Source organism: Hyaena hyaena, unplaced genomic scaffold (assembly GCF_003009895.1).
Source record: "Hyaena hyaena isolate Hyena2069 unplaced genomic scaffold, ASM300989v1 scaffold_410, whole genome shotgun sequence".
Classification (NCBI taxonomy): Eukaryota; Metazoa; Chordata; class Mammalia; order Carnivora; family Hyaenidae; genus Hyaena; species Hyaena hyaena.
The window spans coordinates 832850-851029 of NW_024081042.1; the positions used below are offsets into that span (position 1 = coordinate 832850).

Sequence of the window (18180 nt, forward strand, 5' to 3'; positions counted from 1 at the left end):
TATTTTTTAATGTTTTTATTTATTTCTAGGAGAGAGAGAGACAGCGTGAGCAGGGGAGGGTCAGAGAGAGAGGGAGTCACAGACTCTGAAACAGGCTCCAGGCTCTGAGCTGGCAGTCAGCACAGAGCCCGACGCAGGGCTCGAACCCACGAACCGCGAGATCATGACCCAAGCGAAAGTCGGACGCTTAACCGACTAAGCCACCCAGGCGCCCCTTAAGTATTAGATTTTAATAAATGAGGTCATACCCATGCATACCTAATAAATTGTAAGGCATGAAAGAACTTCTGGAGATAATGAATTTCATTATCTCAGAGTGTTCCTGAAACATGGTGTCTCTCTTCCCCAAAACCCCAGAAAAGAAGATTCCATGGCTTTCCTGAGATTAGCATTCCATGGGGGCAAAAGAGTATGTTTTTGGAGATGTTCTTTTTGATACTTATGAAAATGTTTTAGTTTTGGAGATAGTCTGTCCCCCCTTCTAGTGCTTCAGCCGTGAACTCCAATAATGTAGTGGAAACATCTAGTAATATTGTTTACAGCTGTGGTAAAGTGTTTCCAGCCATTATTGGTAGCAGTTCCTCCCATCCCTAGGCTTGACTGCTGCACTTCGCATTAAGAGATGGAGTCTATATCTGCTCCATTTGAACCTAGGAGAAGAGGAGGCCATCCACAGTGGCTCAGATATGTGAGTGGGGCCTCTGTCAGCCTTAGTTAAGCTCCCAGTGCCTGTGACCTCATGAGCAACCTCAACTGAGTTATTCAAAACACAGAATTGAAAGAAGTAACAAGTTGCTCACTTTAAGCCACTGAGTCTTGGGATGGTATGTTACTCAGCACAAGATGATTGAAACAGCAACCTAACACCTGTGGCAAAAACCCTTGTTTTTTATAACTCAGTCCCAGAATGTGATCCCTGAGGACAAAATTGTGGTCAACATATGGAGTAGCATGCCTTAGTGACATATCTCTAAATTATTAAGTTTTTAACTTCATATTTACATTAAGGATATACTTACTAAATTAGTTTAAATGAATATGTGGCTGTATCTTGTACTCTGCAAGGTAACTGGGTAAGTCAGGATCATTTTATGTAATTGGTTATTATCATTTTTTTAATGTTTATTATTTTTGAGAGAGAGAGTGCTAGCAGGGGAGGGGTAGATAGAGAAGGAGTACAGAGGATCTGAAGCGGGCTTTGTGCTGATAGCAGTGACCCCAATGTGGGGCTCAAACTCCCGAACCCTGAGATGGAGACCTGAGTGGAAGTCAGATACTTGACTGGCTGAGCCACCCAGGTGCCCCTGGTTATTAGCATTCTTAAGTTAACATGTTTTAAAGGAATTCTCTACTATTGAGATGATGGATGTGTGGTGATTTCTTGCAGTTTGTCATTTGATGAATTTAGTACCATGATTGTAGTTGTAAGTACTTACAGTACACATAAAAGATCTGCAGTGAACTCATATATAAGAGGTGTTTTGTTGTCAAGGGTGAAGGAGAGTGAATCTTACGCAAACTGTCATTTCAAATGTGGGTATAACTGGACTTTCAACAAACATGATGTATTGTCCAGAAGCACTTCTCTCATTGTGTTTAAATGAGCAACTGCCCATTTCAATTCTGGTTAGATCAGTTTAAGAAAAAAACCACTTCACTGGAGAAGAAAAACTTAGAGGAGATCAGGGGGTACTTCGGGGTTCAGACTTAGGGTTTCCAGCGTCCACTGGGCTCTGTCTTAGCCCCTTTATTGGTTTCTCTGGTCAGTGCTCTTCTCCTCTAGTGCCTGTTTTAGATCTTAGACCTTATATATATATATTATATACATATATATAGTATGTGTTGTATCAATATGTTCTATATTTAAATAATATATACTTATTTTATATATTATATAATGTATATATATATTTAAAATTTTTTTAATGTTATTTATTTCTGAGAGAGAGAGACAGCATGAGCAGGGGAGGGTCAGAGAGAGAGAGAGACCCAGAATCTGAAACAGGCTCCAGGCTCTGAGCTAGCTGTCAGCACAGAGCCGGATGCGGGGCTTGAACCCACGAACTGCGAGATCATGACCTGAGCCGAAGTCGGACACTTAACCAACTGAGCCACCCAGGCGCCCCGGGAGAGCATATGACTCTTGATCTCAGTGTTGTGAGTTTGAGCCCCACATTGGTGTAGCGATAACTTAAAGTTAAAAAATAAACCTTTTTAAGTCTCTAATATGTTTAAAATAAAAAGATCACCCAAAATATGTCTTTCAATTTCAGCCAATTTTACGTTTATTCCTAGCTAATGTCTCTTTTCCTTCACAGTCAGACTTCATGAGCAAGCTGTTTATATTCATTGTTTCCTCCTCTTCACCTTTCACATGCTCCTCAACCTGCTGCAATCTGGTCTTATCCACCCACAACTTCACTGAAACTCATCTTGTGAAGGTCATCAATAATTCTTGGCTAAATCCAGTGGACATTTAGTCCTTACCTTGTTTGGTCTCAGCAGCATTAGACTTTGACAACACCTCCTTTGTGTGATGCTCATGCCCCTAGGCTTCCATGACACTATTCTGGTTTTCTTCCTACTCTGCCTGTTCCTTTACAGTCTCTTCCACAGGGGGGTTCTTTGTCTCTCTGCCACTGGACTTTCTTAGAGTTCTGTCCAACATCCTCTTCTTTTTTTTTTTTTAAATGTTTTATTTATTTATTTATTTATAGGAGAGAGAGAGACAGCGCAAGCAGGGGAGGGTCCGAGAGAGAGGGAGACACAGAATCCGAAGCAGGGTCCAGGCCCTGAGCTGACAGTCAGCACAGAGCCCGACGCGGGGCTCGAACCCACGAACCTCGAGATCATGACCTAAGAGAAAGTCGGACGCCTAACCGACTAAGCCACCCAGGCGCCCCTATCCTCTTCTTATTCCACACTATTTTTCCTGGGAGATCTCATGCCAGATTTCCAAATCTCCAGTCCAGATCTCTTTCTTGATCTTCAGATTTGTAAATCTATCTATTGGACATATCCACTTTGATATCCCACAGGTAGCTAAACTTAAAATGTCCGGGGTAGAATTCCTCACCTTCCCCTGAAATTTGCTGAGTTCTCTGCCCTAGTGAGTGATGCTGCAGTTCACTCAGTTACTTAAGGTGAGCAGCTGGGTATAATCCTTGGCTCTCTTTTTCCCTTATTCAGCTCCTCTTCTCCCATTCAGTCAGTTATAGAATCCTCTAGAGGTTGTCTCCTGTCCCGGTTTCTCCATTTCCATTTCCTTGGAACAGACTTCTTTTCTTTCTTTCCTGGCTTACTGCAGCCACCTTAGGGTCCCTCTGAGTTTCTTCATCACCACTTGGTCTCTACATTCAGTCAAAGTAACCTTTAATAGACCTACATCTGATCACACCACTTCCCTGCTTAAGGTCTTTCAGTGACTAAATGTTGTTCATAAAGGCTGAGCTTTCTGGCTCCAGCCATGCTAAATTTCTTTCAGTTCTTCCACCTGGCATATACATTCACTGTTCTGGGTGCCTGTCTTCTCACAGGTAGTTGACACTTCCTCAATTCAGGTGTTTCCATGGCATTGAGACCTACCCATGAGAGCAGTGGCCACTCTGGGTGAACATCTGTTTATTTGCCTTGACCCCATTAAGTTCTGCCAGGGTCAGGGGAGGGTGTCGTGGTGTTGGCTTTGTGTCCTTTTTACTTAGAGGACATTCAGTAAACTTATTGAAAAGCCACAGTATGGTTCTGCCTGTCCATTGTAGGAATTTTTAATTTGGCATTAGGCCATTGCAAGGTATGGTTGATACTGTTCATATGGCAGAGAGTAGTACATAGAACCACATTAGAGCTATCCACGTGACAGTTTCATGATTCTGTAAATAGCTTTGAGCTTGGGTCCCTCTATTCCAGCTTTGAACACATTAGAAAATAAAGTATAACTGTGCTCTGTACATTTTTATCCTTTTGGCCCATCTATATTTATGTAATTTATTTTACCAAACCTTATATGTTTGGAGCAACAAAGAACGAAACTATAGAAATAATTTTAAATCATGGAAGGTTTTTGTTTTAAAAATAAAAGTATCACATAGAAGCAATACTTTTATAAGATTATAGTCAGCTTCACAACCCCAGATATCTTTTTTTTTTCCCCTGCTAATACTTTTACCACTTGGGTTGTTTGCTTTTAACCTGAGCACGTGGCTTCATTTGAATTATTTCTTCACTAACAATGAGCTGTCAGATTCTCTATGTCCTAGAATTGCCTGAAGTTTCTGTGCAATGAAATGAACGTGGCCTTTTGGATGATGAAGATAAAGTATTGCTTCCAGAGGCCATAATTGCAAATTGTGTTTCAAGTAAAGTAACTTCCTGGCAGTTGGCAAATGACAGATGTCTTCTCCAGTGAGTAACACATTTGAACAAAAGTGATGGAGCCCTCTGCCTCATCACTTTTATGTTAGGAGATTCTATAACAGCAATCTGTTTTTATTTTCATTTTTTAAAGTTTATTTTTGAGAGAGAAAGAGAGCGTGAGGAGGGGGGAGCAAAGAGAGAGAGGGAGAGAGAACCCCAAGGTAGCAGCCCAGAGCCTGTTGTGGGGCTCCATCTCACAAACACTGAGATCATGACCTGAGCTGAAGTCAAGGGTTGGACCCTTAACCAGATGAGCCACCCCGGCAGCAGACTGTTTTTAATTGAAGGTAGGAGGATGTCCTTGTCACCTGTTCATAGGTATCTTCATGAAGGATGGCATAAACTCTTTTGGAGAATGCCTCATTCTCAAAGCCCCTCTCTCTTTGTGGATTTTGTCAGGTGTTTAGGACATTCTCTTTCATTCTTGTAGTAAGGGAAGCTTGCAGAAGAGAGATGTGGATGATAGCTGTCCTAGCAGCTGGGGCACTAAGAGCATCAGTATCTCAGCAAATCTTCAAAACTTTGCTTCTTTGCAGTACTTATACCACAGAATGGATGCAGTAGTTATTTTTTTTTTAAAGTTTATTTATTTTGAGAGAGAGAGAGTGCAGGGGAGGGGCAGAGAGAGAGAGAATCTGAAGCAAGCTCTGTGGTGTGAGTACAGAGCTTGCATGGGGCTTGATCCCATGAACTGTTAGATCATGACCTGAGCTGAAATCAAGAGTTGGATGCTCAACCAACTGAGCCATTCAGGTGCCCCTAAAGTGTAATCTTATTTCTAAAAATTTGAGGCTGAGTCTGTCTTAGATGCTCGTCTGGACCTGGAAAATACTTTTGGTGTCTAAGTCTGAGGCATAGCATCTGCTCAATTTCAATAAGCTCATCAGAATAAGTATGGAAGTGGGGCACCTGGGTGGCTCAGTCGGTTGAGTGTCTGACTCTTAATTTCGGTTCAGGTCATGATCCCAGTGTCGTGGGATTGAGCTCCACATTGGACTCTGTGCTGAGCATGGAGCGTGCTTAAGATTCTGTCTCTCTTTGCCTCTCTGCCCTTCTCCTCCACTGCGCTCTCTACCCTTCTCCTCCACTTACGTGCACGCTCTCTTTTAAATGAACAAAAAATTAAGTATGGAAGAAATTGTTGAGAGTTAACATTTGACTCTTCTGTAACGTGAACGGTCTTTTTGAATTTCTTTTGCTGTAGTATAGATGTATGACATGGCAAGTTGTAAAGCTGAACCCCAAAAGTTTACCTAAAACCTTAGAACTTATTTTTGAAAGGCTTACTAGCATTGTAATAAAATACTCAAAAACAAAAAGATGGCTACACACTTAAATCTTTTGTGTTCCAACAGGAACTTCCATTGGTAGGGAAGAAATCTACGAAAAACACTCATTCCTGCAGGAAATTGAGTGATCTTCACTGAGGAACTGCTTATTACATTTTATTATCTGCTAGAATGCTAAGAATTTGATTTCTGGGATTTCATGTAGCAGTTTTCTGGGATATATAATTTTCCTATAGTTGTAACCTTTGTGCACATATTTTTTTTCCACGTATACATGAACGTGTATCACAGAGACTATATATTTGTATGTTGTATTCCATTGTTAGTTACTCTACTTGTATTTGTATTCTACTTTCTAGGATTGGACTTTCTATTAGACCATAATCTCCTCAGAAGCAGGGACCATGAACATATTGCTCTTTATAATTCCCCCAGCCGTCTTGATGTGTGGAGCTGTTGTCAGAAGAAGTAATATATGCTGTTGTTTTGTTTACGTTATCATATAGTAGTGCTTATTTTGTAAAGCATCTTAGACTTTATCAGTAGCTCGTTAACTATATAAATAAATTTCCATTATAAGGCAGCTTAGCGCTTTAAACTGATAACAAGTAATTACCCATCCAGTTCCTGAAAATAGAAAAACCCTATTAGAGATCTTCAGTGTACACGTAAGTGCTTTAACTGAAGTAAATATTTTTGCAATTAAACAAATATTTTTTCATATTTGACAATAGCTGTTTCAAATAGTCTACACCAGGCTATATATTGTATGTTAAAGAACATATTATCCGCTTTTAAACAGATTGGTTCAGCTTTCAGAGTCTTTTATGTTTACGGTGAGAATATCAGCTTCCACACTAAAGAACGATATAAGCTCACTCCATGCCCTAAGAATGACACCAGGAAGAGTTAGAATCTTGGTGCTCACCAGTCTGTAGGGTTGTTCACACTGTTCTGACCTCTTTTCCTCAGCAAGATTTTAGATCAGTGGAAGACAGGCTCTGAGATATACGGTCCCATTGGTTGCATCCATCTCCTTTATGCCAAACACCTCTGGTTGGAACGAGGGTAGAGATCTGTGTGGAGGCCACATGCTTGTAAGTCATAATTCTAACTTCTAGTGTTGTTTAATATTGAGAGCATTATATTATCAAAAACAAAGTTTTCCTGTACTGTTTTCTCCATTGCCTGTTTTTTTAATTTTGTAAATGTATTCAAATATATTTTTGCTATATCACTAAAGCAAAACATTCCCCACCTTCCTTTAACACTGAGTTCCTAGAGGAAGGGAAAATGAATTTGCTCTGAGAGGGAACAAAAGATTGGTTGCTACATTACTCCTTTAGTCTTCCAGTTCTAAATGTAGATTTCTAAAATTGGAAGGTCTGTGTTTGTCCTGTTGAACTAAATTTGCTTTCAGAGTGTAAAATAAAATAACCTTTTCTTCTCCGTTCCACAAACTCTCTGAGAGACAGTGCTGGTTGCTAGGAAAAACCATCCCAGGAAATGGGAATTTGATCTACAGTGTCACTGGACACAGAAAAAGTCTATGGGAATACAGGATATATTTTCAAGTGCCAGAGGAAATAGGGAGATCCAAGTGGGTTGGCATATTATCCTTTGAGAGCATTGTATACAACTCTTTTCCATCCTCTGCTTGCATTTCTCATTTCTGTGCTTCTCCTCTTCCTTTATCTCCATATAAGAACAAAAAAGTCATTGATATACCTATTAATGCACAATGAGTGATAAGTGAGACTGAACATATCAATGCTTTTTACAAGAAAGTACTTCCTAAATAGTGGACAGAAAAAATGTTTCAGAAAGAGATTGTTTTATTGAAGTACTTCAGAGGTGGTTAATATAATTGACCTGCTAATTACAACTCATTTTTATGACTGTCAACTCATGGGAGGACTGGTCGTCATAACAATTGGTTTAGTTTGAATTGCTGTATATCCTGGAAGGCCATATATCTTTTAGAAATGTTCATTCAGGATTTCTCTAATCTGAACTTGCTTAACCAAGACAGAGTTAATGAATTATGATTGTACTTTTCCAAAAATATTTTTTAGGACTGAAATGCTTTTATATTAAAAAAAATACATCTGTGAATTTATTAATGCAAGTTTGTTGTAAACCCATGAAATCATAATTTGATTTTTAAAAATTGTAAAATATACATAAAATTTATTTTAGCCATTTCTAAGTGTACAGTTTAGTGACAAATACATTCAGATTATTGTGCAGCTGTTACCACTGTCTCCACAGAACTTTTTCATCATCCCAAACCGGTACTCTGGATCCATTAAACAATAACTCGCCATTCTCTTCTCCCCCTGTCCCTGGCAGCTGTTAACTCTATTTTCTGTCTCTAATGAATTTGACTAGGCTAGGTACCTTGTGTAAGTGGAATCATACAATTGTGTTCTTTTGTGTCTGGCTTGTTGCACTTAGGGTGATGCCTTCAAGGTTCATCCCTGTGGCAGCATGTATCATTTCTTTTCAAGGCTAAATAATATTCCGTTGTATGTAGACAACCACATTTTGTTTATCTGTTGCTAGATATTTGGCTTTTTCACCTTTTGGCTATTGTGAATAATGTTCTTTTGTGTATATACTAGACGTGGAATTGCTAGACCACATGGTAATTTTGTCTTTAAATTTTGAGGAACTGACATAATGTTTTCAACATTGGCTATAGCATTTTACATTCCCACTTTCTACATGTAATTTTATATTAATAATTCATTTTGCATGTTTGCCTGAAACACTCTGCCAGCCTAGCGTTAAGGCAAGAATTCTTGTTTAAACTTTAACAGTTTAAGGAGTAAATATAATTCAAATTTGGCTATTTTAATTATAAAATTAGTTATAGTTAGCATTACAATTATAAATGTTTATTTTTTGGTCACAAAATGTTTGTTATAGAAATTTGAGATATATTTGAACAAATATTCAAAGAAAGAAATGTCACCTCTAATCTCTCCAGAGAGGTACATTTGGTGTGTATATCCTTTTGTCTGTATGTTTTACACTTTAAAAAATTGTAATCATATAGTACATATTGTCTTCTAACATAGTTAAGCCATACAGGGTACACTTGTTTTTCTGCAGGGCGTTTTTGTTTGTTTTTGTTTTGTTTTTAACCTGGGAATAAACTCATAGTTTAGCTTTTTGTTAGCATCTCCCTTGGGATGCTTCATTTAAGGTATGCTTAGTACTATGGAGGGAAGAGCATTGGTGTACCTTTCTTAAGATACTTAAATTACTGTTGAATACTTAGCAAAGTATGTGACTATCCAGGATGGCCTAGGTTGAGCAGGCCTTTTGATGGTTGTTCCCTATTAGTAGTACCTCTAGTACATTAATAGAATAACTCCACATAATACTGTTTGAAGCATTTAAATTATATTGCAACCTCTGGAGTGATGATTTACATGAAATGTAATTGAACTATATTTATATTTCTTTAAAGTGAAATCCATCCAATTAGAACCAAATGTTAATACTACTTCATGTTTAGGCAAATTTAGTAGATGTTATAAGACATCAGAGCTGTCCTAATACTGCTCTCCTTGTGACAGATTCTTGCATTTCTTTTCTTTTTAATGTTTATTTTTGAGAGAGAGAGGAGGAGAGCATTGTGGGGGAGGGGCAGAGAAAGGGGGAGGCAAGATCTAAAATGAACTCCCCACTGACAGCAGAGAGCCTGACCTGAACCTACAAACCGCGAGATTATGACCTGAGCGAGTCAGACACTTAACCAATCTCGCCACCCAGGTGTCCTGGATCCTTATATTTCTGAGTCATTGATAGCTACAACAGTCTTATGTCTGATACTGATTTCATAACAGATTAAATGCTGATTAATTTCTAGTGATTCCACCTGTTCTAGCTTTTTGGATTAACATACTATATTAATACACACTATAATTTTGTGGTAGAGGGCCAAACATATGAAGTTGGTAGAATGAACTTTAGTATGATTTTCTTTCTAAATGTTTTATTTATTTCTGAGAGAGAGAGAGGGGCAGTGTGAGCAGGGGAGGGTCAGAGAGAGGGAGATATAGAATCCGAAGCAGGCTTCAGGCTCTGAGCTAGCTGTCAGCACAGAGCCCGACGCAGGGCCTCGAACCCACGAACTGTGAGATCATGACCTGAGCTGAAGTCGGACGCTTAACTGACTGAACCACCCAAGCATCCCTATAATTTTCTTAACCACTATCCCCAGGAAAATGGAGAAATTAAACATCTCCCCGGCAGCAATCTAATTGTAATGATAATGGTGGTAATTTTGAGTCAGTTAGAAAATGTTGATGGGATTTGCATTTACATTATACTGCCTTAGTACAAGATCAACCCCCTACCCAAGTTCAGCGCTGATCTGTTGTATACAGAATATAGCACATCCTGAGTTTTAATACCTCCATAAACCTCTTGGAGAACCTTGTCTGAATTCTGAGGATACCCTCTTCATGTCCTCAGCTGCCCAGATTGAGCACTGTCGAATGAAGACTTAATTTGTCCCTTAGCAGCCACAGCCCAGGGAGGCACCTTGTGCTCATCCACTCCTATGAGCTCTTTGAGGACAGGGGTGCATTTGTTCCCCCTGGGCTTGCCTCTTAGTGGTTTTTGGAAGAAGCAAGGAAAGAGTGACAATCACAAGGTTTAACCAGGCAAATCTAGCTAGATGCATATTGGTAACATTTTTTGGCAGGGGTGGGGGGAGTACTTTTTGTATTTGAAGCATTTTAAAAAACAAATGCTGGTATACATTGTTAGACAAAGTGAAGTCAGAAGGAGGTAATATTGAAGAAGTTTAGACACTGGAGGGCCAGGACTGAAGTTCTCTGATGTAAGAAGTATCAGAGCGGTGGGGGTTGAGTCCTGACCATGTCACTTACTGCTCTGTGACCTTGGGAAGTCATTTCACCTCTAAGCCTCATTCTTCATCTGCTAGGAATGGATTGTGACCTTTCCTCCTTATAAGACTATTGTGGAGAGTAATTTAAATAGTGTGTGTAAAGCTACCCAACATAGTGTCTGCAGCAGCTCTTTGTTTCTTCCTTCCTGCTTTTGATTATTTCACGGGATTGTGTTGCTGGGAGTACTTACTTGCTTGCTTGGGTAGCATTACTGCGCATGCTCTCATGTATTCAGAAATCCCCTGTGGCTTGCTCATTGCATCTTGAACATAACATTATTGAATTTTATGGGACAGACTTTTGAGAAACCCAGGCTCAGAAAGGTAGGTGGCATGTCACACTGATTAAAAGCCAACCTGGGAATAAAACACATGCCTCAGGATTCTCCATGCTTTCTACTATGCCAAGGCTATTGGTGATGCTTTCTGCTTTTATAACAGGTGTGGATGTGTAAGATACATGACCTGGTTTTATATTAACTTCTAAATTACAAGTCTTTGGGAAAAGATCTTGTAAAATAAAACCTCAAGTAATTTAGCAGTGGGTAAACTCTGTTCATATAATAAGCTGTCATTATGAAAGGCTCATTTTTCAGTAGATTACAATTCCCTTGGGGGCAGAGTTGCCTGTGCCTGATTAATGACTTCAGAATAATTGTATGGTTGTCAGGAAATTGATAGAAGTTTGAATGGTAATATCCTTTTGTGTTGTCATTTTTAAATATGGTGAATCACATTTTTTGGCTCATTTAATTCCCTCCCTCCTTGCCCTATTTATTTAAAAAATTCTATATTACCTACAATATCAAATTTTGAGAACTTGTTTTCATGTGGTTCATAGTCTAGGAAAATAAAGTTCTGGATTTTTTTTTAGAATTTATCTGTCTGTTTATAGACATATACACTGTTTCATTTCTGGTGACTCCTTTCCCTGTCTGCTTTGTAAAAGGCATAAGGCAGGCCATTTGGACACAGCAGAGAGGCCTCTTTTTTGTTACTTTTTTTTGTTTTTAATGTTTTATTTATTTCTAGGAAAGAGAGAGAGACAGCGTGAGCAGGGGAGGGTCAGAGAGAGAGGGAGTCACAGACTGAAAGAGGCTCCAGGCTCTGAGCTGGCAGTCAGCACAGAGCCCGACGCGGGGCTCAAACCCATGAACCGTGGGATCATGACCTAAGCGAAAGTCGGATGCTTAACCGACTAAGCCACCCAGGCGCCCCTCTTTTTTGTTACTTTTAAGAGCATTTAAGATCATCATCCCCAGGGTGCTTAGGTGGCTCAGTTGGTTGAGTATCCAATCCCAGCTCAGGTTATGATCTTGCAGGGGTGGGGGAGTTGGGGGGACGGCATCTCGCTTGCTGCAGTCAGCCTGATCGGTGCAGAGCTTGCTTCAGAACCTCTGTCTCCTCTCTCAGCCCCTCTCCCGCTTGCGCTCTCTCAAAAAAAAAGACGATCATCTTGCCATACAAAGAACACAAAAAATTAAGAACAAAGCAAAGAACAATAATAGTCCAGTAGAAAAAATAGGGACTTTATCTAAAAGGATGATGCATGGGTTCTTAACCATGAGGTGAAGTGTGCCCTTGCAAATTCTGGATTGTATGACTTCAGGCCCTGACTCAGCTACTTCCTGGACATGGGTAACCAAGTGCTGCCATACATTGTGAGTTACTTCAGTAGACGACAATTTGAAATAGCTGTTAAAGATAAAATAGCAATTAGACCTTGACTCAGTAGTTCCATTTTTAGGAGTTTATCTTACAATTTTTTTAATGTTTATTTTTGAGAGAGAGAGAGAGAGAGAGAGACAGAGACATACACAGCGTGAGCAGAGGAGGGGCAGAGAAAGAGGGAGACACAGAATCCGAAGCAGGCTCCAGGCTCCAAGCTGTCAGCACAGAGCTCAATCCAGAGTTCAAACTCCCAAACGGCAAGATCATGACCTGAGCTGAAGTCAGACATGTAACTCACTGAGCCACCCAGGTGCCCCTAGGAGTTTATCTTATAAATTTATGTATCAAAAAAAGACATGTGTATGCAATAATATATATAGACAATAATTGCAGTATTGTTTATGTTAGTAAAAGACTAGCAGTGACCTAAACAGTCTCTCAGTAGAAGCAGGTAAATTAAGTTGATGTAATAGAATGTTATATAGTACCATTGAAAAGAAATAAAGTAAGTCTACATGTGCTAATGTAGAATGATTTTCAAGATGTACTGTTAAGAAGGGAAAAAAAGACTTCAACACATACATATGTATAATGATTTTGTAAGCATACACTATCCCTGGAAGGAATTAGAAACAACTGTTAACAGTGGTTGCCTTTGAGGAGAGGGTCAGAGAGGGATGGTAGGGAAACTTACTTTCCTTTACCACTTTATATCAGTTGAAACAAATTTTTTCAACATGCTTATTATTATTAGCTTTTATTTATTTATTTATTTTTTGAGAGAGAGAGAGAGAGAGAGGGAGAGAGAGAAAATCCCAAGCAGGCTCCTAGCTATCCGTGCAGAGCCCAACACGGTGCTTGAACCCACAAACTAGGAGATGGTGACCCAAGCCAAAATCAAGAATTGAACACTCAACCGAGTCAGGCAGGCACCCCTGTATATTTGTTTTTTTTGCCCTTCCCCAAATCTTTTACCTGTTCCCACCACCACACACACACATGTTTCAGAACATTCAGATATTCTAGGAGTCTGGGTATGTAATGGTGGGGATTAGCCTGTCCTGTTAGTGTTAAATGCTTATTGAATATGTGTGTGACTCTTGGGGCATAGCAGTTGTCTGGTCCTTGTCTGCCAGGTTGGTGCTGATGTGAAAAATCTCCCTGGATGGTGGAAACTGAGGCCTTGATTATGTATACCTAAGTCCAAGGCTCTGTCTCTAGGTGCTATCAGAGGTGCTAGAGCCTGGAACACCTTGGTCTTGAGCCTGGTTCTCTTGGCTGCTTTTAGAGATCTGAGAAGAGAGTGAGTAGGAAGGAAGAAGAGTTCTGTACCTCATTAGGAAACCCTGGTTATATTTATAAACTGTTTAGTTGTATTTCAGTTTCCAGAGGTGAGAGCCAGAATGGAAACTCACTTGGCATGGTAGGGTTTTGTGACTGTGTACCTCCCTGGAATTTCTAGATGTACTTTTTAAGCCTAGAAGAAAGTGGGGCCATGACAAGGATTCTTTGTGTAAACTACTTTAAACAGGTCAAGTTTAGAATTTTATGGAAACGTATGTATGTCTACGTTTTATAGGATACTACTTAAGGTAATTGCTGCTTGCATGAAGGCAATAGTCATTAGTTTGAAAACCAAGATTAGGGTGAATTGTCTTCCTTTGTTCATATAATAACTTTTTTCATTATGAAATGAAATGTAATCTGTAATTATATAGAAAACGTAATCATAGAAATTAGGATCAGAATATAATACTTAACGTTTCTTTCAGTATATCTTAGTCTCGTGCTTCTTAATATTTTTGCCACTCTAGACTTAGTGAGGGATGTCCCATTCCAATCATTCAGCAGTGGCTTGGTGTGGCAGTGATTTTCTACAACAGATGCGGGGGGGGGGGGTCTTTGAGTGTAACTGGAGGTGTTAGTGGGAGAGTGGGGAGGTAGAGATAATGATTTTGATTTGTAGAACATTCACGTGTGTGCATACACTCACTCTCTCTCAGGCAAGAATTCGCTGTCTTAGACAAACTGGTATTGTAACCTTTAACTTTATCTCAATATTCTAAGGAAAAAATTCCTGATGAGAGACCCTGGTTTTATCCAGTTAGCATGGTTTCTCTCAATTTTCTGCTATCTGGTTGCAGATAAGCATGAATGTAACAAATAAGCACCGACTTTAAGTGGGCAAGACACACAACTGGTCCTAGGAAGTTGTTTCTCTTCGTTGCAGGGAAAGGCCCAGGTTTGACCGTGGAGGAGGGATTGGACAGGTTGCTGGGGAAAGTGAGTGATCCATTTAATCAAAGGTAGATAGATTTTTTTTGGAATTAGCTTTTGTTTCCATTTATTAAGTGTCTTTTTTTTTTTTTTTTTTAAAGTTAGTATAGTGGTTGATTCTTCTTTGTTATCTGTTTTGTTGTAGCAGAGATGTCGACTTATATATAGGAATTACTTGAAGCCAGAGTCATGGTGGATGTAGGAAAGTGGCCAATCTTCACTCTGCTCTCCCCTCAAGAAATTGCATCCATTCGGAAAGCATGTGTCTTTGGCACTTCAGCCAATGAAGCACTGTATGTTACTGACAGTGATGAGGTAAGAATCTCTCAAAACCCAGAGTGTAATTTTAGGGGGTGAGCTTTAAAAGTGTGCAGTTGGAAGACCAAGAAAAGGCTGTGGCCAGCAGATTTTAACAGGATGCAGGCTTACTCCTATCAATCTGTGTTTTGAAATATTTCAGTGGAAGATCCATAGACACGTTCATTTCACTTTCCCTGGTATGTTTTTTGGTTCTTTATCCCCTTGGCCCTTACCTTTCTTTCCAGTCTTTTCTCCTACCAGTACCCAGCTGTATCCAGGAAGGCCTGCCTCCTTGTCTTCTGAAAAGGTTGTGGATAAAAAGAAGTCCATATCTTTGATATAATTTCTCTCTTTTTAAAAATTTTTTTAATGTTTTTTATTTATTTCTGAGAGAGGGAGAGAGAGACAGTGTGAGCAGGGGAGGGTCAGAGAGAGAGGGAGACACACAATCTGAAACAGGCTACCTGTGAGCACAGAGCCTGATGCGGGGCTCGAACCCACGAACTGTGAGATCATGACCTGAGCCGAAGTCAGACGCTTAACCGACTGAGCCACCCAGGCGCCTCTAATTTCTCTCTTCTTGCGTTTCTTGATTTAATACTCCTCTACCGGTTACTACTCTGAATTTTATAGAGTAGTATAAAACATTCTAAAACTTAAGTAATGTCAGCAGAGGTTGAATTTTTCTTAATCTGATCGGTCTCTTCTACCTACTGAGCTGTCACCCTGAACTTGAGTGTGTCTTATTTTCAGAGTGGAGAAGGGAGCCTTTGTGTAACTTTAGGCCAAGTGACTCAGACAAAGCTGTTTGTTTTCTAGGTCTTTGTATTTGGACTGAACTATAGTAACTGTCTAGGAACTGGAGATAACCAGAGTACACTTGTACCCAAAAAGCTGGAAGCCTTATGTGGAAAGAAGATTAAAAGCCTTAGTTATGGGAGTGGACCACATGTTCTTCTCAGCACTGAAGGTAAAGAGGGAACAACGTCAGCTTTTCAGTTTGTGGGAAATCAAACATTGATTCTAATCTAAGGGGAGATGGGGCTGTATGAAATAATCTCGAATGGTTTATTTCTTAATTTCTGAGAACCATACCAAACTGATAAAAGCTAAACACTTCAAGCTAACTCTGGAACAGAGTACTGCTAGCACATCAGGCAAACGTTAGAATACTTATGTAAACTTGTGGGAAGTTAGATATAGCAGACGAAGTGGTCCGTCAGCCTAGTTTTTCAGTGGATTTATGGTAGCAAGGCAACTTTCAGGTTTTACTTGGTACATTTTTATAAAGACAACATAATGCTGGTTTTCCTTTGAATGTGTAGTTCCTGAATCTCGAAGTTAAGAAATCTTAGTTTATTCCCTGTCATTCATGTGTGTGCCATACGGAAAGAGAGTAGGATAGATTCTTTTCGTTTTAATCTCTGCTTCCCCAAGATCACTGACGAAGGAGAGTCTACATTTCTTCTTTGGTAATTTATCTGCACTGTGGACAACCAGAACTCTCTGAAAATAGATTATATATAACCTACATTCTTCCCTTTGTATTTTAAGCACATTAATCCTTGTGGTCTCTCTAGCAGAGGCTGTCTGCTTTTTGTGGGGAAGTTTTCTGCTTGTTTTTCTCTCTCTGCTTTCCATTTCCAGACTGAGGAATCACAGCTTCCTTGGGTGTTGCCAGAGGTCTCCGTACTGACCTTTTTAATTGTCTTTAACTCCTATCTGAATGCACTCCAAGTTGTCTGCATCTGTCTCAAGCTGTGAGATCCAGATCTGAGAGTGATTGTCTAGTGAGAATATAACTGGTATTGAGCATAATGAGGTGATGATCTCACTTCCATGTTGTGTAACCATGCTTTCTGGCATCACACTGGCTCTTTCAAGCGGTTACTACTTTGCTGACTGGTTCTGCTTGTCATCCTTTATGACCTAATGGTTTGATTTTTTTTTCCTAACAAATAATCAATTTTAACTAGTCATTGGTTTCTGACTGTGAAACACTGGGCAGGTTTTTAGAGCAAACACATTAAAACATACACATTTAAATTCTTGGTTTTCTTCAAAGTGGTGACCTTAGGAAATTACAACTCTTGGAATTATTTTCAGAATCCAGATCATAACCGTCTTAACTGTTACAATAAAGATAAACATAAATATAAAACAAAAATAAAAATATAATAACTGATATTCTTGTGGGAATATTTTTAGTTTTGTTAATTTTGATATACATTTTATATATTTTAAACATGCTCTACATTATCAGATGTATATATAGTACATATATTTGTGCATGTTATATATGTACTACAGTCAAATAGTTTTAAAATAAATGAACACTTTAAACGTCAACTAGGATATGGCTGTGAGTAAAACGCAGAATGACATCTGCCTCACCCCTCCTCAGCTTAGAAACTGTTCTTGAGAAGGAACCACTTTTATCTCCTTTGGATATTTCTTCTCATATTTAATCTCAAATTTTTAACATGCTTACAGCTGTTCTTTCTGAATTTTCAGTTTTAGATCTTATCCTTCCACTTTTTATAATGGCAGATAGAAGTTAGCTTTCTTTCCCCTTTCCTCTGCTGATCCTTTCAACACAATGATATCCCCATTTTAGTTCAATCAATATTTACATTATTAGGACTCTGTACATGTGATTGAGAGCTGAGCCATCGCCTTTCTATACCACTGTTTGTTTTACTGGGGTTCATTCACTTATTTTTCTAAAGGTCTATCATTATGCCCAGACTGGTCCATAGAGCAGTGTTGCGTCTCAGCACATCTGAGCTCATTCTGATGGCTCTGGAGCCCTCCGTCCCCGTGTCCCAGTGGAACTGGTCACTGTGGGCCTGCTGCATGGCTGTCAGCCTAGAACTTCATTCACCGTCATCTCTGGAAGTCCCTTCACCTTTATCCTTTCTGGATCCCTATTTCTTGTGTCCCGTGTCTTCCTCCTGGGATTATACCTTTATTTGAGTGAAACATTATCTCTGGCAGCTTCCCAAGGAAGAGGGTGTGAGAGAAATCTTTGAGACACTCTTGTAACATGTCTTCATTTTACTCATGCAGATTGCTCGGTGGTTTGGCTGGGCTTAAAATCCCTGATTGAAAATCCTATTTCCTCAAAATTTTGAAGTCATTGAGCCTCTTGAGTTTCAGGGTTGCTTTTGAGATTCTGATGCCGTTCTGGCTTTAGCTATTTTTGCATATGACTGTTTTTTTCCTCTTTGGAACCTTTTTTCCTTCTTCCCAGTTTTCTGGAAAAAATCATGGTTATGTACTCTGGTGTGGATAATTTTTAAT

General features: G+C 39.4%; 1 protein-coding gene across 7 annotated transcripts in view; it reads left to right on the forward strand.

Annotated features, from left to right (window-relative positions):
* RCBTB1 (RCC1 and BTB domain containing protein 1) overlaps positions 1-18180 on the forward strand; it is a 52554-nt gene that overhangs the window by 2554 nt on the left and 31820 nt on the right. Inside the window, exons 1-5 of one of the 7 annotated variants that reach the window (XM_039252191.1) lie at positions 4354-4401; positions 6062-6170; positions 6675-6799; positions 14723-14892; positions 15697-15847. In XM_039252191.1, coding sequence (XP_039108122.1) covers positions 14767-14892; positions 15697-15847 — 277 coding nt within the window. In that variant the 5' untranslated portion in view covers positions 4354-4401; positions 6062-6170; positions 6675-6799; positions 14723-14766. Of the gene's footprint in view, positions 1-4353; positions 4402-6061; positions 6171-6674; positions 6800-14530; positions 14607-14722; positions 14893-15696; positions 15848-18180 lie in introns of those variants that run through there. The other 6 variants (XM_039252190.1, XM_039252186.1, XM_039252189.1 and 3 more) reach the window with 6 other exon arrangements.